The sequence below is a fragment of the Microcaecilia unicolor genome, chromosome 5 (genome assembly GCF_901765095.1).
Source record: "Microcaecilia unicolor chromosome 5, aMicUni1.1, whole genome shotgun sequence".
Lineage (NCBI taxonomy): Eukaryota > Metazoa > Chordata > Amphibia > Gymnophiona > Siphonopidae > Microcaecilia > Microcaecilia unicolor.
The window spans coordinates 340,798,599-340,819,532 of NC_044035.1; the positions used below are offsets into that span (position 1 = coordinate 340,798,599).

The 20,934-nt window shown below is 43.1% G+C and overlaps 1 protein-coding gene across 1 annotated transcript in view; it reads left to right on the forward strand.

Moving 5' to 3' along the window:
* BCO1 (beta-carotene oxygenase 1) overlaps positions 1–20,640 on the forward strand; it is a 42,701-nt gene extending 22,061 nt beyond the window's left edge. The window contains exons 6-11 of the mRNA XM_030202655.1: positions 1,895–2,115; positions 10,224–10,481; positions 12,895–13,000; positions 15,995–16,089; positions 18,335–18,446; positions 20,305–20,640. Of these exons, the coding sequence (XP_030058515.1) occupies positions 1,895–2,115; positions 10,224–10,481; positions 12,895–13,000; positions 15,995–16,089; positions 18,335–18,446; positions 20,305–20,477 (965 nt within the window). The 3' untranslated portion in view covers positions 20,478–20,640. The remainder of the gene's footprint in view (positions 1–1,894; positions 2,116–10,223; positions 10,482–12,894; positions 13,001–15,994; positions 16,090–18,334; positions 18,447–20,304) is intronic.
* The last annotated feature ends 294 nt before the right edge of the window (positions 20,641–20,934 follow it).

Here is a 20,934-nt window from a genome sequence, read left to right on the forward strand (position 1 = left end):
GGCCAGTTCAAATCCTGCTGCTGCTATTTGTGATCCATGACGGAAAGCAGTTGAGGACGCCCAAAATCGGCTTTCGATTATGCCAATTTGGGCGACCTTAGGAGAAGGACGCCCATCTCCCGATTTGTGTCGGAAGATGGGCACCCTTCTCCTTCAAAAATAAGCAGGATAGTAACATAGTAGGTGATGGCAGAAAAAGACTTGTACGATCCATCCAGTCTGCCCAACAAGATAAACTCATATGCGCTACTTTATATGTATACCTGACCTTGATTTGTACCTACCATTTTCAGGGCACAGACCGTAGAAGTCGGCCCAGCACTAGCCCTGCCTCCCAACCACTAGCCCCACCTCCCACCACCGGCTCTGCCATCCAGTCTCTGCTAAGCTTCTGAGGATCCATTCCTTCTGAACAGGATTCCTTTATGTTTATCCCAAGCATTTTTGAATTCCGTTACCGTTTTCATCTCCACCACCTCCCGCGGGAGGGCATTCCAAGTATCTGTGAAAAAATACTTCCTGACATTTTTCTTGAGTCTGCCCCCCTTCAACCTCATTTCATGTCCTCTAGTTCTACCGCCTTCCCATCTACGGAAAAGGTTCATTTGCGGATTAATACCAGAGCCCTTAGTAAATAACACGCCAGCTACATTGAGAAATGGTGCTTTTGGTAAATATTTTATTACATGGTCCTTTGCTTGTTATATGTCTACATGAACACCCAGGAAAAGCCTATAGCGAGGTGAAAGGTCCAGTCCATTTTGCAGTACTGATGCGGGGTTTGGATTTTAGATTTAAATACTTCCTTTTCTAAATCCAAGCTCAAGGTGAGTTACAGTTCAGGTACTCTGGGGCCCTTTTACTAAGCTGCGTAAGCGCCTACGTGCGTCAATTCCGAGTTACCGCCCGGCTACCACGTGGCCTTTGCGGTAATTTCATTTTTGGCAGGCATCTGCTACGAGCGTCCGAAAAATGTTTTTTTATTATTTGGCGCACGTACGGCATTTAACATGCATAGTTCATTACCGCCTGGTTACCGCTTGAGACTTTACTGCTAGGGTCATAGGCGCCCCGTATAAGAGGCTTGGGGAGGCTAAGAGGCATATTTTCAAAGCACTTAGCCTCCCAAAGTTCCATAGAAACCTATGGAACTTAGCCTCCCAAAGTGCTTTGAAAATATGCCTCTAAGCCTCCCCAGCCCAATCGTGGCTTGTGATGCAGCCCACCCCCCCCCCCCCCGCCCCGCGCATTTTGATCTTTTATTTCCGTGGCAGCAACGTCAATGAAGAAAAAGACTACAGGCTTGCCGCCAGCTTCTCCCTTCTCTCTGCACACAGTGTCCCGCCTTCTGCGGTGATGCATTTCCTGTTTCCGCGAGAGCAGGACACTGTGTGCAGAGAGAAGGGAGAAGCTGGCGGCGAGCCTGTAGTCTTTTTCTTCATTGACGTCGCTGCCACGGAGCGTATGGAGGTAAGCTCCGCCCCCTTTAGCCTCCCCCAAACAGTTGGGCTACCGACCGTCTATGGCTAGGGTCAATGGCTGACGGTAAGGTCTCAGACCCAAAATGAACGCACGGCAATTTTCATTTTGCCGCCCATTTTCGGCAACAATTTTTTTAAGAGGCCTTTTTTGCAGGTGCGCTGAAAAATGGTTTTGCACGCGCCCAAAACACGCGTCTACACTACCGCAGGCCATTTTTCAGCGCACCTTAGTAAAAGGACCCCTCTATTTCCATGCCCCCAGAAGGTTTACAAGCTAAGTTATACCAGAAGCAATGGACAATGAAGTGACCTGGCCAAGGTCACAAGGAGCATCAGTGCAAAAAATCAAGGTACATGTTGAAAGACCAACCATGTAACAAATACCTCCTCTCTGTCTATATTTGCCATCATAGAAAAAGACAAGACAAATTCCTGCCTGAAGCGCATAGAGGTGGTCTGCACTATTCCATCCCACAGTCGCATCAACCCCAGTTACTACCACAGCTTTGGGGTGTCAGAAAATTACATTATCTTTATAGAGCAGCCCTTCAAACTGGATATTCTGAAGATGGCAACAGCTTACTTCCGAGGTGCCAACTGGGGGTCCTGTCTCGGCTTCCATAAAGATGAAAAGGTACCTGAGCTCTGCCTGAAAAACAGTTGCCTTGCTGTTCGGGGTCTAACTGCTTGTACCAGGGGTGGCCACCCACAGCCCTCAAGGGCCACAACCCAGTCAGCTCTTCAAGATTTCCGCAATGAATATGGATGAGATTGATTTGTATGCGCTGCTTCCACTGTGTGCAAATGGATCTCATGCGTATTCACTGTGGAAATTTTGAAAATCCAACTGGGTTGTGGATGTCGAGGACCATGGTTGCCCACCCCTGGCTTATGCATGGGTTACCAATGGTTATTAGACATGTGGAGGGGCATAATCGAACGGGGACGACCATCTCTAAGGGCGTCCATCTCTAAGGACGTTCTGTCGAAGGGGTGGGGAAACCCGTATTATCGAAACAAGATGGACGTCCATCTTTCGTTTCGATAATATGGTCGGGGACGCCCAAATCTCAACATTTAGGTCGACCTTAGAGGTGGTCGACCTTAGAGATGGTCGTCCCTGGTTTGCGGCCATAATGGAAACCGAGGACGCCCATCTCAAAAACGACCAAATCCAAGCCCTTTGGTCGTGGGAGAAGCCAGCATTCGTAGTGCACTGGTCCCCCTGACATGCCAGGACACCAACCGGGCACCCTAGGGGGCACTGCAGTGGACTCCACAAATTTCTCTCAGGTGCATAGCTCCCTTACCTTCGGTGCTGAGCCCCCCAACCCCCCCCAAAACCCACTCCCCACAACTGTACACCACTACCATAGCCCTTAGGGATTGAATGGGGGCACCTACGTGTGGGTACAGTGGGTTTTGAGTGGGTTTTGGAGGGCTCACATTTACCAGGGGGATGGGCCTGGGTCCGCCTGCCTGAAGTGCACTGCGCCCACTAAAAACTGCTCCAGGGACCTGCATACTGCTGTGATGGAGCTGGGTATGACATTTGAGACTGGCATAGAGGCTGGAAAAAAATGTTTTTTAATTTTTTTTTAGGGTGGGGGGGGGGGGGTTGGTGACCACTGGGGGAGTAAGGGGAGGTCATCCCCGATTCCCTCCGGTGGTCATCTGGTCAGTTCGGCACCTTTTCGAGGCTTGGTCGTGAAAAAAAAGGGACCAAGTAAAGTCGACCAAATGCTCATGAGGGACGCCCTTCTTTTTTCCATTATTGGCTGAGGACGCCCTTCTCTTAACCACGCCCCTGTCCCGCCTTTGGTACACTGCCGATACGCCCCCGTAAACTTTGGTCGTCGACGGATAGCAGTTGAGGACGCAAAAAAATTGGCTTTCGATTATGCCGATTTGGGCGACCTCGGGAGAAGGATGCCCATCTCCCGATTTGTGTCGGAAGATGGGCGTCCTTCTCTTTTGAAAGTAAGCTAGATGGTGAATTAGTAGAACAGCCTCCTGGTGGAGACGGAAACTGTATCTGAATTTACACTTGGGACAGGTTCTTGATATCTCTAAGGGAGTGAAGGGAGAGTAGAGGACATGGACGGGCAAACAGGATAGGCCATATAGGACTGAATTCTATAAATGCTGCCTTAAAAATTGGCGCTAAAAAGAACAGCACTTAAAGTTAGGCGCTGTTTATAGCATAGCGCTTAGCGCCAGGAACTACGACTACATTTAGGCATGACCATTTACACCACTGAAACCTTGGTGTAAATCCCTGCACCTAAATTAGACATGGATCCCCTTTATTCTATAACAATGTTCATAAGTTAAAGGAACGCCCCCGATCCACCCATGACCCTCCGATGGCTATGCCCCCTTTGGACCTGTGCATAAATTTACGTGCATAAATTTTAATTAAATCCAATTAGCACCACTAATTGCTTGTTAAAATCTCTATCAGCGCTAATTGGCTCATTATTCAATTAAATTGCATGCGGAAATTGGGCGCATGCCCCCAAATTTGCACACATAATTTTTTAGCAACTTTTATAGAATTCGGGGGATGGTCTTTATCTGCCTTCATTTTCTATGTTTCAATAGAATAAGAGGTAAATAAACCTTGACAGATTACAGTGCACGATAAAAGTTAAAATCTCACACACAGATCCCAACTATGCATTTTCACACTAGATATCAGGGGGATTATTTTTCTAACTTTTGATGTCACCAGTATGACACATTTCACAAATCACCAAATCTGAAATACTGCTCACCTATCAAGACCGGACCCATATATCTTCCCAATGCATCAGCAAATAATAATTGTCATGAATTTGGGTCCAGGACATGAGTTCTCAATCCACTCCTCAGGACACACCTAGCCACTAAGGTTTTCAGGATATCCACAATGATTATGCATGAAATATATTTGCATACATTTGAGGTAGTGCATGCATATTCATTGTGAGTATCCTGAAAACGTGATTGGCTAGGTGTCCCGAGGACTGGGTCAGAACCCCTGGACCAATCAGAATGTCAGGTATATTCCATTATATTAGAAAATGAGAGTAGCCATACTGGGTCAGACCAAAGGTCCATCTAGCCCAGTATTCTGGTTTCTAATACTGGCCAAGCCAGGTCCACAAATACCTGGTTGACTCCCACAAGGAGCAAGAATGTATGCAACTGACCACAGGAATAAGTTGTGTCTTTCCCATGTGTACCTTAATAACAATGTATTGACTTTTCCTCCAGGAACCTATTTGGTCCAGAATAGTTATAATTTAAAGCTCTTGAGGGCTTCTCAGTGAATATGTTAATGGGGTCATTTGCCTCCCTTTTGTTCAAGGCAGGGATGTATACGATTGGTTCATCTGGACACATTGGATTATAAATAAATAGATAAATCCAAACCGCAGTTCATGTAGGGGGGCAGTGCCCCCCCAAACTAGGTTTCAACCTAATTGAGCCCCTCAAAATGACACACTGATTATGATTTATAACAAATTACTACTTTACCTATGCAAAGTTATTCTGTTATTATATGTCCTCTGTGTACATCCATCTGCTGCTCTAACTTCCTTGTTCCAGACCTGATACAAGAAAGAATCTACAGTTGGTTAAAAAAAAAAAATGCTGGAGAGGGTGGGAAAATAACGGTTGGGGGGAGTTCTTGGTGGGAATTGTCCCCCTGGGCAGACTGGATGGACCAAACAGGTCTTTATCTGCCGTCATTTACTATGTTACTATGTATTATGCTAGCTGATGTTAGTAATGCATAGAAATAAAAGGTCAAAAACCAGTTGTTCACGAAAGTCGATTTTAGACTATTCGTGACAAGCTACCAAGAGCTACATGTCCTTCATCAGCTCAATCTGCAGAAGTGATAAAGGGAGGAGAGCTCCTGAAAGTTAATCAAAGATATATTACGTTAGTCTAATGAAAAATGATCATCTGAACTTTTATGTTGGTCTTCATTCGTACAATAACACAACCACACTAAGCTTGGAAAATTCAAAGGGTGAACCCATGTTAGTCTGCTAAAATAAAAATAAGTCTACTATATATATGCTCAGCTTCAATTTATTTTCTTTACACCAATTTATCTCCAGGATCCCCTGACTCAGGAAGGCATAATATTTTTTTAGGATCAGTCAGATAAGCCTAGCATATATCAATAAGGGGTGTAACGCAATCCTCATCAATCCTTATAGACACTTCCTTTAGTATTTTCATTTATTTAAATATTTTTCTTTTTTCTTTTTCAACACGATTTAACACACATTCAAGCTTAATAATAGCTTCATTCTTTATATATTCTTTATGTATTCAAATACTTAGCTTTTGACTTCAGCTACAGCTTTTAAATTTCTTTATATGTATACAATTGGAGACCAGATGTCAACCGACACAGATCCATGTTTCGCGTTAAGAAACGCTGTTTCAAGGTAGTCTCCTAAAAAAAGAAAATATCATTCAACATATATTAATCTTCTTTCATCCCGATATAAAAAGAGATCTTAACTCACCACAAATATGTTAAACGATCTCCATCAAAGATGGCCGACGTTCTTTTTTCAACAAACTTATATCATGTCACGTATCACGTGACGAATAGCGTCGCTCCCATTTCCATCGGCAGAACAGCTGATCATTATTTAAATCTAGTATATCTCAGGAAAGCACAGCTATTAATCAGCGAAAATCATATTAATGTTTGCCATTCTATTTCAAGATTTAACCCATAAGGTTCTATCGTATTAAGAGAAAATATCCAATATTGCTCTTTAAAATTAAGCAAGCTGTCAATATCTCCACCCTCCCACCCTTCTTTTACGTGATCAATCACACGCCATTGTAAATCCTGTACAGAATGTTGGTGATCTACCCAATGTTGTACTATAGGTGCTTCAAACTTACTATTAAGAATCCTTGATTTATGTTCCGTGAGTCTAGTTTTTATAGCTCTCATACTCCGTCCAATATAGATCTTTTTACAAGGACATTGAATGGCATAAATGATCATCTTGGTATTGCAATCTGATTCAAATCTAGATGATATTTTTCTGCCTGATTGCGGATCAATCCAATCAGGTCCTGTTATAGAAGTATTACACCATTGACAATGTTCACATATATTATGGCTTACTGTAGATACGCTTCTCTTATCTCTATATAATCTTTTCCAAGACAAACTTTCACCAATATTCTTGGATCTTGTAAAGGCAATAATAGGTTTCTCCCCAAAGAGTCCATCCAACTGGATCACATGCCAGTGTGCCATAATAATCTGTACAATATATCTAGTCATAGATGAATATGGTAGAATACAAACCAGGCGATTCTGTTCTTCATTATTCTTATAATCCAAGAAAAGTTCACATTGTGCAAAGCGCGCTCTCAAATATGCTTTAAGTATAATCTTAGCTGGATATCCACGCATAAGAAATTTATTAGTAAGATTCTTTGAATGATATTTAAAGTCTTCTATTGATGAACAGAGTCTTCTTAGGTGTAAAAACTGACTTATAGGTAGATTATTTTTCAAATGAAGTGGATGGAAACTAGTATAGTGAAGATAATTATTACGATCTGTCGGTTTACAGTGGATAGTTGTAATTAATTCTTCACATTGTTTCATCATATGGATATCAAGAAAATCTATATATAATTGATTAAATGTCGCTGTAAATTTAAGATTTTCATTAATTGAATTAATCCAACCGATTAATTCATGAAGGTCATCCTGTGTCCCACGCCAAATAAAAAATATATCATCTAAGAATCTTTTCCAAACCGGGATGTATGATGTAAAAAACTCAGATGTTTCAAATTTATTCATATATAAATTGGCTATAGAAGGAGCTAACGTAGGTCCCATAGCCACACCATGGATTTGTTTAAAATATCCATTATTATACCAAAAATAGTTCGATGTTATCACTAATTTGGCTAACTCCATCAGAAAAGGCGTAGAGATACGTGGGGATGGGACCCGTTCTTCCAGGACCGTTTCAATTACAGATAGCGCTGATTCCTGAGGTATCTTATATAATAATTCTCACCTCCAACAGGATGTGCCTGGGACCGTGCCTGCCAGAAGTGGTCTGCTAGGCAGGCACGCACTGACCTCAGTGACAGACAATTTGGCAAAGCAAAACAATCTGAGTGCTGGCCATTAGGACACAGGGTTGATAGGAGAGTTTTAAAAGACCGAAGGAACCGAACGTGTTAAATGGGGGGAGGGGGGGAAGTTCTGAACCACTGAAAGACATGAACATTTGGGAAAGGAAAACAATCTGAATGCTGGCCATTAGGACACAGGGTAGATAGAAGAATTTTAAAAGACTGAAGGAAACTAAAGTGTTAAACTGGAGAAGGGGGGGGGGGAGTTGTGAATGACTGAAAGACATGCAAATTTGGGACAGGAAAACAATCTCAAAGCTGGCCATTAGCACACAGGGTACATAGGACAGTTTTAAAAGACTGAAGGAACCAAAAGTGTTCGGGGGGGGGGGGGGGGGGGGGTCAAGTTCTGAATGAATGAAAGAAATGAAAATTTACGAGAGGAACACAATCTGAATGCCGGGCATTTGTACACAGGGTAGATAGGACACTTTTTTTTTTTTTTTTAAATAAAGGACGTGAAAGTATTACATCTTGGGGGAGGGGTGAGGAGGAAAGCGGTGGAGTATCCGGATACTGGGCGTTAGGGCCACGGGGGTACATAGACTTTTGAAAGCCTTAAGGAACCCAAAGTGTGGGAAGGAGGAGGAAAAGGAGGGGAGGGAACGGGGTGAGGGGCATTAGGAACAGGGGAGGGGGCCCTGTCACACACTCTCATTCTCACACACACACTGTCACACAGACAGTCTCACTCTGTCACACACCCGCACATTCACTCTGGCTCTCTCTCTCTCTCAAACATACACACTCCCAGGAAAACCTTGCTAGCGCCCGTTTCATTCGTTCCAGAAACGGGCCTTTTTTACTAGTATTAGTATAAAGGGAAGTCACATCCAGTGTGACTAGCCAGGATTCATCTGAAATATGATGTATATCATTCAACAGCTTTAACATATGCGAAGAGTCTTGTACATAGGATGCTATTTTCTTCACTGAATTTCTCAGAAAATAATCTATAAAGCTTGATAGAGGTTCTAAAACTGTATGGAATGTAGAAACGATAGGTCTCCCAGGAGGAACCTCCAGATTTTTATGAATTTTCGGTAACAAATATATATAGGGCTTAGACGGCCTTTTTATACATAAAAAGTCTGATTCTTTTTGAGTTATCATACTGACTTGTACTGCAGGTTTAACCAAGTCCTGAATCTTTTCCATTAATTCGATAGTAGGATCATCTTCCAATTGTCGATAGAATTTATCATTCTTCAGTTGATTATCCATTTCTTTTCGATAATCCGCCATATTTTGAATGACAATGGCACCCCCTTTATCAGCGCGAGAGATATAAATCTCTTCGCGTTTACTTAATCTTTGCAAAGCTTCTTTCTCCACTTTAGACATATTATATCTGATCCTATTCTTAACATTATCAGTCTCGAATTTATCTAGGTCATGTAAAACAAGTTTAGAAAACGTATTAATTACAGGATCAGTAACATTAGGGTACCATTTAGATCTCGGTTTACATATCGAAATATCCACTGTAGAAGGATGATCAGAAAACATTTTTTTGATTTGTAACAGTCTAAAAAACCGATATAAAGCAATCTAGTTCTAAATGGATCATGAGGAACCGCTGGAACGAATGATAAACCTAGATTTAATACATCTAGTTCTAGTGTGTTAAATCGTGTTGAAAAAGAAAAAAGAAAAATATTTAAATAAATGAAAATACTAAAGGAAGTGTCTATAAGGATTGATGAGGATTACGTTACACCCCTTATTGATATATGCTAGGCTTATCTGACTGATCCTAAAAAAATATTATGCCTTCCTGAGTCAGGGGATCCTGGAGATAAATTGGTGTAAAGAAAATAAATTGAAGCTGAGCATATATATATAGTAGATTGATTGTGAGCTCCCTTCTATTTAAGTAAAATTGGTGTATATTAATATTAAAATAAAAATAAGTAGCATAAAGCCTACAGAAATATTGAGTAGAGGCTGCCTTTATTAAGATAAAGAGATTCAAAGGAGCTGCCCTCTCTTTGCATTCTGTGGTTACCTGAAGAACGGACCTTAGTAATCCAGAAATTTGCATCTTTAACCACTCATTTGAGATTTTGAGCAAATGGTCTTCATTTTTTAGGAAACAGGCTTAACATCACAGTATGCCAACTTCCTGCACTATTTCTTCAGGAAAAGGAATGAGCAGTGTGTTTTTTCTAGCAAAAAAGGTGCTGGTACTCAACTGCTAGGCCGCCCTTCAGGAGTGGGGTGATCACTGAGAGACCCACTCCATAATAGCCAGGCCCCCTGCAACCAGTCATAGAATCTATGACAAGACTAAATTGGTGTGTAGAGCCTGAGCGCTGTCATTAAAACAGACAATGGAAAAGGTGCCGGTACTCAGTACCCCCAAGTACCCCCTCAAAAATGCCCTGGGAATGAGTGACAAGGTTGGGGGTGGGGAGAGGTAGAAAAATCAGAGGCTATAATCCAAACCTATATTCCATTGTTAATGTTATTCTTGGTGGAAAAAGTTATCAATGATCTCTTTCAGAACAGCTTACGTCTTAGGTTACCCCCAGCTCTTTTGATATCTTTCAGACATGGATTCATGTGGTGGATAAGAGAACGAAAAAGCCCGTGCTGTCAAAGTTCTACACCAATGCTTTGGTTGTGTTTCATCATGTAAATGCCTACGAAGAGGACGGCCATCTTATCGTTGATGTGATTGCCTACAAAGACAGCAGCTTGTACGATATGTTCTACTTAGCAAACCTGAAAAAAGACTTTGACGCTAGCAGCAATTTTGCTTCCACCCCCATCTGCCAACGATTCGTTATTCCACTGCAGCATGACAAGGTGACCACAAAAAACCCTGTCGTTTTTCTTTCCTTCTCTGTGTTTTAGTACGCAGTGGTGTAGCCACAGGTGGGCCTGGGTGGGCCTGGGCCCATCCACTTAGGGCTCAGGCCCACCCAACAGCAGCACATATTTAGTGCTAGCTAGTGGGGATCCCAAGCTCCGCCAGCTGAAGGCCTCCCCCTGATGGTGCTGAAAACACTGCTCACTTCAGCAGTCTAAGCTTCCTAAGCTGCTGATACTGGCCTCATCACATGGGGGGGAGGGGGAGGAGAACACTTGGTGCCCACCCACTTCTTGACTAGGCCCACCCAAAATCTGCTGTCTGGCTACGCCCCTGTTTAGTAGTCCTTCAAACATAAGTATCAACACTTTATTACAGCATTTTCAGAGTGCACCATTTGTACACAGTTATAACTAATTCCTTACAAACTGAAACAAGATTAGAGCACTTAAAAAAATGATTTAGGGCTAAATTCAGTAAATTGCATCCAAATTTGGGCAATGAAAAAAAACGCACTAAGTGTTATTCCATAAATGGTGCTGTAAGTTGGGCGCCATTTATAGAATGGCGCATAGCGCCGGGATCCGCACTTCATTTTGGGCACAAGGATTTACACCAACTGAAACCTGGTCTAAATCCTTGCACCTACATTAGATGCGGATCCGCCGTATTCTATAACACTGCGCACAAATTCTAGGAATGCCTCTGACTGGCCCATTCTCTTTTCATGTCCATGCCCCATTTTCAGATCCGTGTGCTAAGAATTTATGCACGCATCTTTATAGACTATCAACTAGAAAAATACCTGTGTAAATTAAAATTGTTGCCAATTAGCGCCAATAATTGTTAGCGCCCAATTATTGGTGCTAATCAGTGGCGTAGCTGTGGGGGGCCTGGGCCCCCCCAAATTGGCTCTGGTGCCCCCAGCTCAGCTGGTGGGGGTCCCCGACACCAAACCCCGCCAGCTGAAGCGTTTATCTGTCCCGCGCTGGTCTCGCACGTGCCTCATCTCCTGTTTCCAGTCGCGCCATGCATGCTCTCGTTTTAATGAAACTGAGCATGCTTGCGCATGCTCAGTTTCATTAACAGGAGCGTGCAGTGCTTGGCATGCTGAAAACAGGAGAGGAAGTAAGTACGGGACCAGTGCGGGACAGATAAACGCTTCAGCTGGCGGGGATTAGGGACCCCCACCAGCAAAGGTACCTTGCAGCGGCGGCAGCGGGGGGGGGTCAGAAGCGGTGGGGGAGGTGTGCTAAAATGTGCCCCCCCACACATTGGGCTCTGGACCCCTCTCCCGCCGAGGTCTTGCTACGCCCCTGGTGCCAAATGACTCATTCAGTTAAATTGCACACATTATTTTGAGCACCATATATTGAATTTAGGTGCTAAAGACCTTTAGATTAGAATTTCACTAGCTCATCACTTCATCTATCAAAGAGACTTGAACTGATGAAAACATTTTAACTTTTTTAATTCCTAAATTTCAAATTTTTAAACATGTTTTTGATGTTGGTGCTCAGAAGTCAAGCATACCCAGCAGATGACGAGCTTACGCCTTACAATCATCGCACCTCCTGCATATTTCTGATTGAAAATCTTAAATATGTGAGTCCAGCACAGTGCAATATTTATTGAACATAAAAGACCTTAACTAATGTTTCATCTTAGCTCAATGGTAAACCATTGCACAAATAAATGACTTTTTTTTTTTTACTTATCTTATGCTGGTACTGATTATCATTCAGGAGACAGTATTGCAAGGTCCACTATTAATGAAACTGCCACCCGAAAAAAAAAACTATCACATGTTCAAAATCTTCCACAGTCGTAGCTTGCTTTGCCATTTGAGAAACATATAGAAGTGTGCAAACTGCCACTCTCCACGACAGATCTTCATATACACTGTTTCGAACATATATAAAGTCCAAATTAGTTCTTCAAATTGTTCGCCAAACTATTAAAGGCTCAAATGAATCCTAAATCCCTAGTTCAGCCTCAACAACTTGACAAGAAGAGAAAAAAAAAAAACCTTTGCATTCTCTTTTTCTTTAAAGATATATGTAGTACTTGCGTTACCCATATGTGGTTTTGTTGTGTTTTTGTATTTTATGTGTTGTTTATATTTTTAATTGATGTTTGAGCTGGACCATTATTGTAAACCATTTTGCTTTGTCTTTTTTAACCTAGAAGGGGGGTATATCAAATTTACAAAATAAATAATTCCCCTAGCAAATAATATTTCAGTATATTATAGCAGGAAAGGAATTTCAGGGGTGTCAGACAGGGAAAGGGCTGTGACGGGAGCAGCACAGATCGTAAGGATGAAAATAAAATTTCAGAAAAATGCAATGCGAGACTAAAGAGCATCAACTTTGAAGAGTTTAACTGCTTCCGTGTCTTATTTGTTAGAATGCAGAAGTTGGTGTGAACTTAGTTAGACTTCCACTAGTAACTGCAAAGGCGGTCAAGGAAAAAGAAGGCGTCGTTTACTGTATTCCGGAAGTATTATGTGAAGGTAAGAGTGAAAATGCAAACACAGACAGGCAGATCAGGTAAGTCTCTTCTTTATACATGCAAACATCCTGTACAGCACAGGGTTTCAATATGAATCAGATCATACCAGGGCTTTTTTTGAGGGGGTACTTGGGGTACTGAGTACCGGTACCTTTTCTATTGTCTACTAAAATTGACCCACAGTCCCCAAGTTTTAATGAAAGATCTCAGACTCTACACACCAATTCTGCCTTGTCACAGATTCTGTGACTGGTTGCAGGGGGCCTAGCTATTGTGGGGAGGGTCCCTCAGTGATCACCCCACCCCTGAAGGGTGGCCTTGCATTTGAGTACCGGCACCTTTTTCACTAGAAAAAACGCACTGGATCATACTAACATAACACATAAAGACCTGTTAAGTCCAGTTTTGGATTCTGCCTGCAGTTTTCTACCTCTTTGTGGGGCCGTTTTACGAAGCTGTGCAGGCGCCTATGCGCGCCCAACGCCCGTCAATTTTGAGTTACCACCCAGCTCCCGCGTGGCCCTTTCGGTAATTTCATTTTTGATGCACGTCCGATAGGCGCGCAGGAAAATATTTTTATTTTCTGGTGCATGGACGGTAATCGTCATTCTATGTGCGTAGACTATTACTGCCCAGTTACCGCGTGAGACCTTACCGCTAGGTCAATGGCTGGCGGTAAGGTCTCAGACCCAAAATGGATGTGCAGCAATTTTCATTTTGCCGCGTGTCCATTTTTGGCAAAAATTTTAAAAAGGCATTTTTTTTTACAGGTGCGCTGAAAAATGATTCTGTGCACACCCAAAACGGGCGTCTACTACCGCAGGCCATTTTTCAGTGTACCTTTCTAAAAGGGCCCCTAAGTAAATAAGCAAAGAAATTCCCCAAATCAGCTCCTCTTCAACCCTCCTCCTTCCCACTGGATCAGGTTGCTATCCCTAGGTTACCCACAGATAGGGGACTGATGCCAGCAGGAGCCACTTGGAGAAATGGAGCAGAGACTGGAAACTGACACAAAAGAGGATTTCAGGATTCAAAGCAGAGGTTTTTTTTACACAGTGGGTTCACATTATCTTCAGTAAATCACAAGAACACATAACACAAGCTCCCTCTAAGCTCGAAACCGCAACTGGTTTACTGTCCTCTGCGGTTATTCCAAATACCTCAAACAGGTCAGGTCCCATCCAGGTAAGTATGGGGGAAATTCTATAAATGGTGCTGGGAAGATCCAGGCTAAATTAATATGCTGCAGAGGGCATTCAGCATGGAGCAGGGCCAGCGAGAGGGGGTAACATAGTAGATGACGGCAGAAAAAGACCTGCACGGGGTGGTAGGGGTGGCAAAATTCCCCGGTGCCGGAGTCTCTCTCTCTCTCCTGCTCCTGACGGGACCCAAGTGATCGAGTCCCGACAGGAGCAGAAGAGACAAAACTCTGGCGCTGGGCCCCCCCCTCCTTTGAGGCTGGCGAGGACCTGGAGGAACAGACACAGCAAGCTGCTCTTCTTCACAGTCTGCCGCATTGCCTTTCCCTGCAGGCTGCTTTTCCCCTCAGGCCATACATGCAAGACCTGAGAGAAAAAGCAGCCGCAGGGGAAGGCCATGCGGCACAAGGAAGAAGAGCAACACTGGAGGATGAACTCTTTTGCTGGCGGGGCCTTGGGATCCCTGCCAGCCATGGTTCCTAACAGTTACCGCAGGCAGGCGGCAGCAGCGATCGGAGAAGTTGGGGTGGCGGATCCTGGGGGGGGGCAGTGGCAGCAGCAACGATCCTGTGGGGGGCCAGCGGCTGTGATGATCCTGGAGGGGCCCGGCGGTAGCCTTGCCCTAGGCCCGACTCAGTCTCTCGGCGTCCTTGGCATACTACACTTTACAGAATACTAGTTTAGTGTGAATCTCGTGCCTGAGGGCATGCCACTTATGCCTGCTGAAACCTGGTGTAACTGCTGGCATGCAACTAATGGCAGCTGGGTGTGTAAATGACAGCTCATTAACTAATTAGTTTATGCACATGTCTGGGATCTGCCCCCAAATTTGCATGCCAAACTTTGGGTGCCATTTATAGATTTCTCTCCTATATGCTTATCAAGTTCAGCACACCTTTGAGAAGTTGAGTGTTTGAATCTGTGCTGAACCTGATAAGCATATAGGAGAGAAATCTATAAATGGCACCCAAAGTTTGGCATGCAAATTTGGGGGCAGATCCCAGACCTGTGCATAAAGTAATTAGTTAATGAGCTGTCATTTCACCTTGTAGTAGTGCACAGGCTCCCTTAAAGTTGGGAGCACAGATACTTCTCAGCAATCTAGTCCAATAGGGGAAAGCAAGTTCAGTGCATCACGATACTCATCATCAATCTGGTCCAGGTTAGAATACCAGTTTCAGTAAGGTCACTAGGTTGAGACATGGGTCTCCTGGGTCACCATATGGCTCCAGAAAAAGGAGGACAGAATGAGCCAGTCTGGGTTTTACTTCCATTGCTTTCAATGGAAGCAAACCCTGGACTGGATCAATGTGTCCTCCTTTTTCTGGAGCCACATGGTAACCTCAGGCTCTCATCAAGTTTCCAGGAGCAATGTCTTGTTTCCAGAAACCTCCTTTTAAATCCATGAGAACCGAGCAAAATCCTCAAGTCTGAGCTTGGACCAAGGAGGCTAGATTGAGAACAGGAGACGGCATGACGTCAAAAAGTTGAAGCTGGCTCAGCCCCACCTCCCCCGCGCAGCCGTCATCCCCGTACACCCAAAACAAAGCCAACAAATCAGCTGCTGCATCCACATTGTCGTTCTTTGCTGTTGGTAGCATTTTTATTTGATCTCGTTTATATTTTCAAACATGCTGGCTTGTGCAGCACATGGACGTACACAGAGGAAGTATCGGTTTCATCGGTTAGAGTACTAATTTATTGTAAATCGTAATCTGTGCGTCATTTGGAGGGGCCGGATATAGGGACCAGTTGGTTCACGTTATTGGTGTCTTTTTTTTTTTTTCACTTTATAGGAATTGAGCTACCTCGAATAAACTATGATTACAACGGCAAGAAATACAGCTACATCTACGCAGCCGGCGTACAGTGGAGGCCTGTTCCAACGGAGGTATATTTATTTATTTATTTTATTTATTTATTTGCATTTGTAGCCCACATTTTCCCACCTATTTGCGGGCTCAGTGTGGCTTACAATCCTTTGAGAATGATGGAAGTACAATTGGTTACAGTACGATTATGGATTACGTTATGAGTTATAGAAGACAGAGTAAATACAGGATATCATTTGGGAATAGAACATCAGAGGATAACAGTGGTGAATTGAGAGGGGGACAAACAATATCGAGGGAACATAAAGGTCTAACATTTTTATTTGTGGGTAGGGTTTTAAGGGTGGTGAGGATACGGGAGAAGAGAGTTCAGGATAGAGTGTTTTGGTGCGTATCTATTGGTTTGTATGGACTTCATGTGTTTTGATTCTTGCCGTAGATTTTCTCAAACAGATAGGTTTTCAGTAGTTTGCGGAAGTCGGTCAGTTTATAGATCGTTTTCAGATTGCGTGGTAGTGTATTCCAGACTTGTGTGCTCATGTATGCGAAGGTCGATCCGTGCAATGCTTTGTATTTTATTCCTTTGCACTTGGGGAAATGGAGATTGAGGAAGGTTCGGGAAGATCTTTTTGCGTTTCTGGGTGGTAGGTCTATTAAATCAGACATGTATAGGTGTTTATCTTAGCTCTATTTATGTTTTGGATATCTGAAAACCGGCACTTAGACGTCCAAAGCCCAATTTGAGAAAGCCAAAATATGGATCTCTAAAACTGCAGTACATCCATATGGCAAGGGGTGTGTTTTGGGCAGGACTAGGGAGGGGCCAAAAGATGGACATCCAACTCCGATTGCAGAAGGGAAAGGGAAATCCATAGTTAAACATGGCACATCAAGGTGTAAGAAAGGTGCTCAGATTGAGCAGTTCTCCACTGAATGGAGTAAGGGAAGATACAGTAGGTATTTTCCTGTACCTGGAGGGCTCGCAAAAAAAAAAAAAAATTACAAACAACTGCAGGGGGATTTCAATAGGTAACCTCTAGCTCTATGCCTTGGTTCTCAGCAGGATGCTCTAACGATTAGGCTACTCCTTCCTACTATACTTCACATCTAGTAGCACTATAGAAATGATAAGTAGTAATAGTATCAACCAGAAAATCAGGCCTTTTTTTTCACTGCTCCTCATACTTGGAACTTGTCAAGTGGTCTGGTGGTCCCTGCGCGAAGACTGCAGTATGGGGTCAAACAGATTACTATGTCTCAGCAAGTATTGCATAGGCGAACGTAAAACTTTACCAATGTTCATTGGGGACATGTATGAATGTTCACAGAAAATGTCATTGAAATCTGTGATGGTTGCGCAGGGACCACCAGACCACTTGACATGGAATGACCCTTTGCCCATTTGGGCAGAAATATCATTACCCAAATTCAAAACTGCTATAAAAATCTTGCTTTTTCAACTTGCTTTTGACAGCACCTGCTTCCTGTTTTGACCATCCTTGGTCTTCCTCTCCCTCTCCTGATATAATCGTCTATCCACTGATTTTTAAACCCGGTTTAGCAGTTGTATTTTGCCACATGAAAGCGTGTAGAGATCTTTGGCCGGTTGAAAGATAAACGGCGAAGTCTGAATATTGACTTAGCTGGTTATCTTTAAACCACTCAAAATAAGCTGGATCTTCAATGCCAGTCACTGGCAATGGCCCGGTCTTGAATATCCAGGTTCAGCGTCAACTGCTAGAGTAGCCTCTCTAACTCTCGCGGTCTCAATATCAGCCACCTGAAGTCTATCTAGTTCTGCTATCTTAAGCTGTAGATCATTTTATTTATTTGTTACATTTGTATCCCACATTTCCCCCACCTATTTGCAGGCTCAATGTGGCTTACATAGTACCGTAAAGGTGTTTGCCAATTCCGGTATGAACAAATACAGTTGTGGTAGAATAAGGTTCGTGTGTACAGACACATTAGGGAATCGTAGAGAGGAAGAGTTATTATATATCCATTACGAGCTTTGGTTTCGTTGTGTTGCAGGGTACAGGCATTTAAATTGGATCGGTAGGGTTGGAGGAAAACTCTTCCTAATTTGTATGAAGGCAGGAGCTATTCTGGAAACTGACTATTTTTGAGTGGGCAATTAAGCTGGTCTCAGAAATGGGATCCAGGGGCTACACTCACTGGACATTTTAAAGTGGAAACACCACTGCAATAACTTAGTGTGTGTGGCCATAACTTGGAAGTGGAAATAAGTGATAACATCTCAGCTTGGGCTCTAAATGTCTTCCTTGCGTCCTGATTTTTCAGATTGTGAAGTTCAATATTCACACAGGAGAAAAACTCAGATGGACGGAGGAGCACTGCTGGCCTGCAGAGCCTTTTTTTGTTCCAAGTCCTAATGCCACAGAGGAAGATGAAGGTGAGAAACATTGCAGGTGTATAGGTAGTTTCAGTTCATCTAACACAGATTGACAAGTACAGCAGGATCTACAACACAGAAAAATGAAGACAGATAGAGACCACATGGCCTATCCATGCCATCTACCGTTCCTTCCGCTCCCTTAAGAGATCCCAAGCTTTCTTGAAGTCAGATACAGATCTTTGGATTCAGATATAAGAGTGAGGGATGCGGGTGTCACAAACAGACCCACATTATACTTACAACCAATATTTGGCCAAAGTGATCAGTGTTTTTTTAAAATGCCAGTCACCATGGCTGAATTCAATTTGGATATTCAGTGGCAGTTATTGCCCTGAACATCCAGATTCAGCACTGACCGCCACCAGGATCCAGATATCAGTGGCATTTAGATACCTACCCAAACAGTTTGCAGTCCCAACTTTAACCAGTTATCTGATTAATGCAATGAATATCACCATCGGACCGCCTAGTGATATCTGGAAACAGCCGTGGCCAGATTGTGGTGATGTTCATGACGTTATCTGGATAATCCCATTAAAAATCTGATGACTGAAGTTCTTGCTGAAGATCCAACAGTGGGCACTCATATTCAGTGGAATTTAGGCTAGGAGGAGTGGGGGGAGGTTATGTGGGAGAGGGGTTAATTTAGGCACATTTGTTCACAAGCAGGGAGGTAGTACATAAGTGTTATGATGTTGAAAACATTGTTATTGTGCTTTTCTGTGTTGAAGTGGTTTTATGCTTTAATAAAAATTGATTGATACAAAAATGTAAAAAAAAAAAAAATTTAAATCTGAGGATGTCCATGGTCAGCAGGATTTATCTGTGTAGCAGCTACTGCCACCGGACACTTCCTTTTAGCCTAGTGGTTAGTGCAGTGGACTTTGATCCTGGGGAACTGAGTTCAATTCCCATCGCAGCTCCTTGTGACTCTGGGCAAGTCACTTAACCCTCCATTGCCCCAGGTACAAAATAAGTACCTGAATATATGTAAACCGCTTTGAATGTAGTTGCAAAAAACCTCAGAAAGGTGGTATATCAAGTCCCATTTCCCTATTTGAGATTCTACATGGAATGTTGCTACTATTGGAGATTCTAGATGGAATGTTGCTGCTATTGGAGATTCTACATGGAATGTTGCTGCTATTGGAGATTCTACATGGAATGTTGCTATTCCACTAGCAACATTCCATGTAGAAGGCTGCGCAGGCTTCTGTTTCTGTGAGTCTGACGTCCTGCACTTACGTGCAGGACGTCAGACTCACAGAAGCAGAAGCCTGCGTGGCCACATTGGTGATCTGCAAGGGCCGACTTCTACATGGAACGTTGCTAGTGGAATAGCAACATTCCATGTAGAATCTCAAATAGTAGCAACAGTGGAGGAGTGGCCTAGTGGTTAGGGTGGTGGACTTTGGTCCTGGTGAACTGAAGAACTGAGTTTAATTCCTGGCACAGGCAGCTCCTTGTGACTCTGGGCAAGTCACTTAACCCTCCATTGCCCCTGGTACAAAATAAGTACCTGAATATATGTAAACCGCTTTGAATGTAGTTGCAAAAACCTCAGAAAGGCGGTATATCAAGTCCCATTTCCCTTCCCTTCCCTTTTACATACTGGACACTACAGGTCAAAATCCATTTAAAAGTTTTTAGTATGTTTTGCATTATTTTCACAATCTGTCTGAACACTGGACATGCATTATTGAGAACAGCAGTTACTGCTGACAAAGGGTGTGATGTTACGGGCTTAAGCCTTTCGAAAACAATAACAATAAAGTAAAAAAAAAATAGATACACTATATAGCAAATGAAACTTGGAAGACTGAGCACGCTTCTAATATCGGTATCTCAATTTCAGGTCTAGTTTTGTCAACTGTTGTGACTTCTGACCCTACGAAAGCCCCCTTTCTACTCATGCTAGATGGTAAGACATTTACAGAGGTCGCCCGTGCCTCAGTCGAAGCGGACATGCACCTGGACCTCCATGGAATTTTCATACCTGAAAAGGTTGCAAGCACAGCAAATACATAAAGAATTGTTACGCTGAGAAGATGAACTTTATATGGGCACGTTCACTAGTTAAGCAGTCACTGAAATTAAGGCTTTTTTTTAAACAACAACAATATAATGGTTTTATTATGGCTGCAGCATTGAAACTGAATTCAACAATAACAAAATAAAATGCACAATACAAGAAAGCAACCTAAAACCTATTTTTTGATAACTTCATTTGCAGTGGGATGACCAACCTTAGAGACACACAGGGCATACAATTCTTGACTCTATTCATGAAGCCATTTATTTCAAGCCTTTAATTCTCAACTCCAATTGCTACACTCAATAGGATTCCAGGACAGCAAGGAGCTAGTGTATACTACTACTTATTTCTATAGTGCTACTAGACATATGCAGCGCCAGTGGCATAGCAGGGGGGGCTGCCACCTGGGGCGGGGCGGTTCGCCGTTGCACCCCCCCCCCCCCGGGTGCA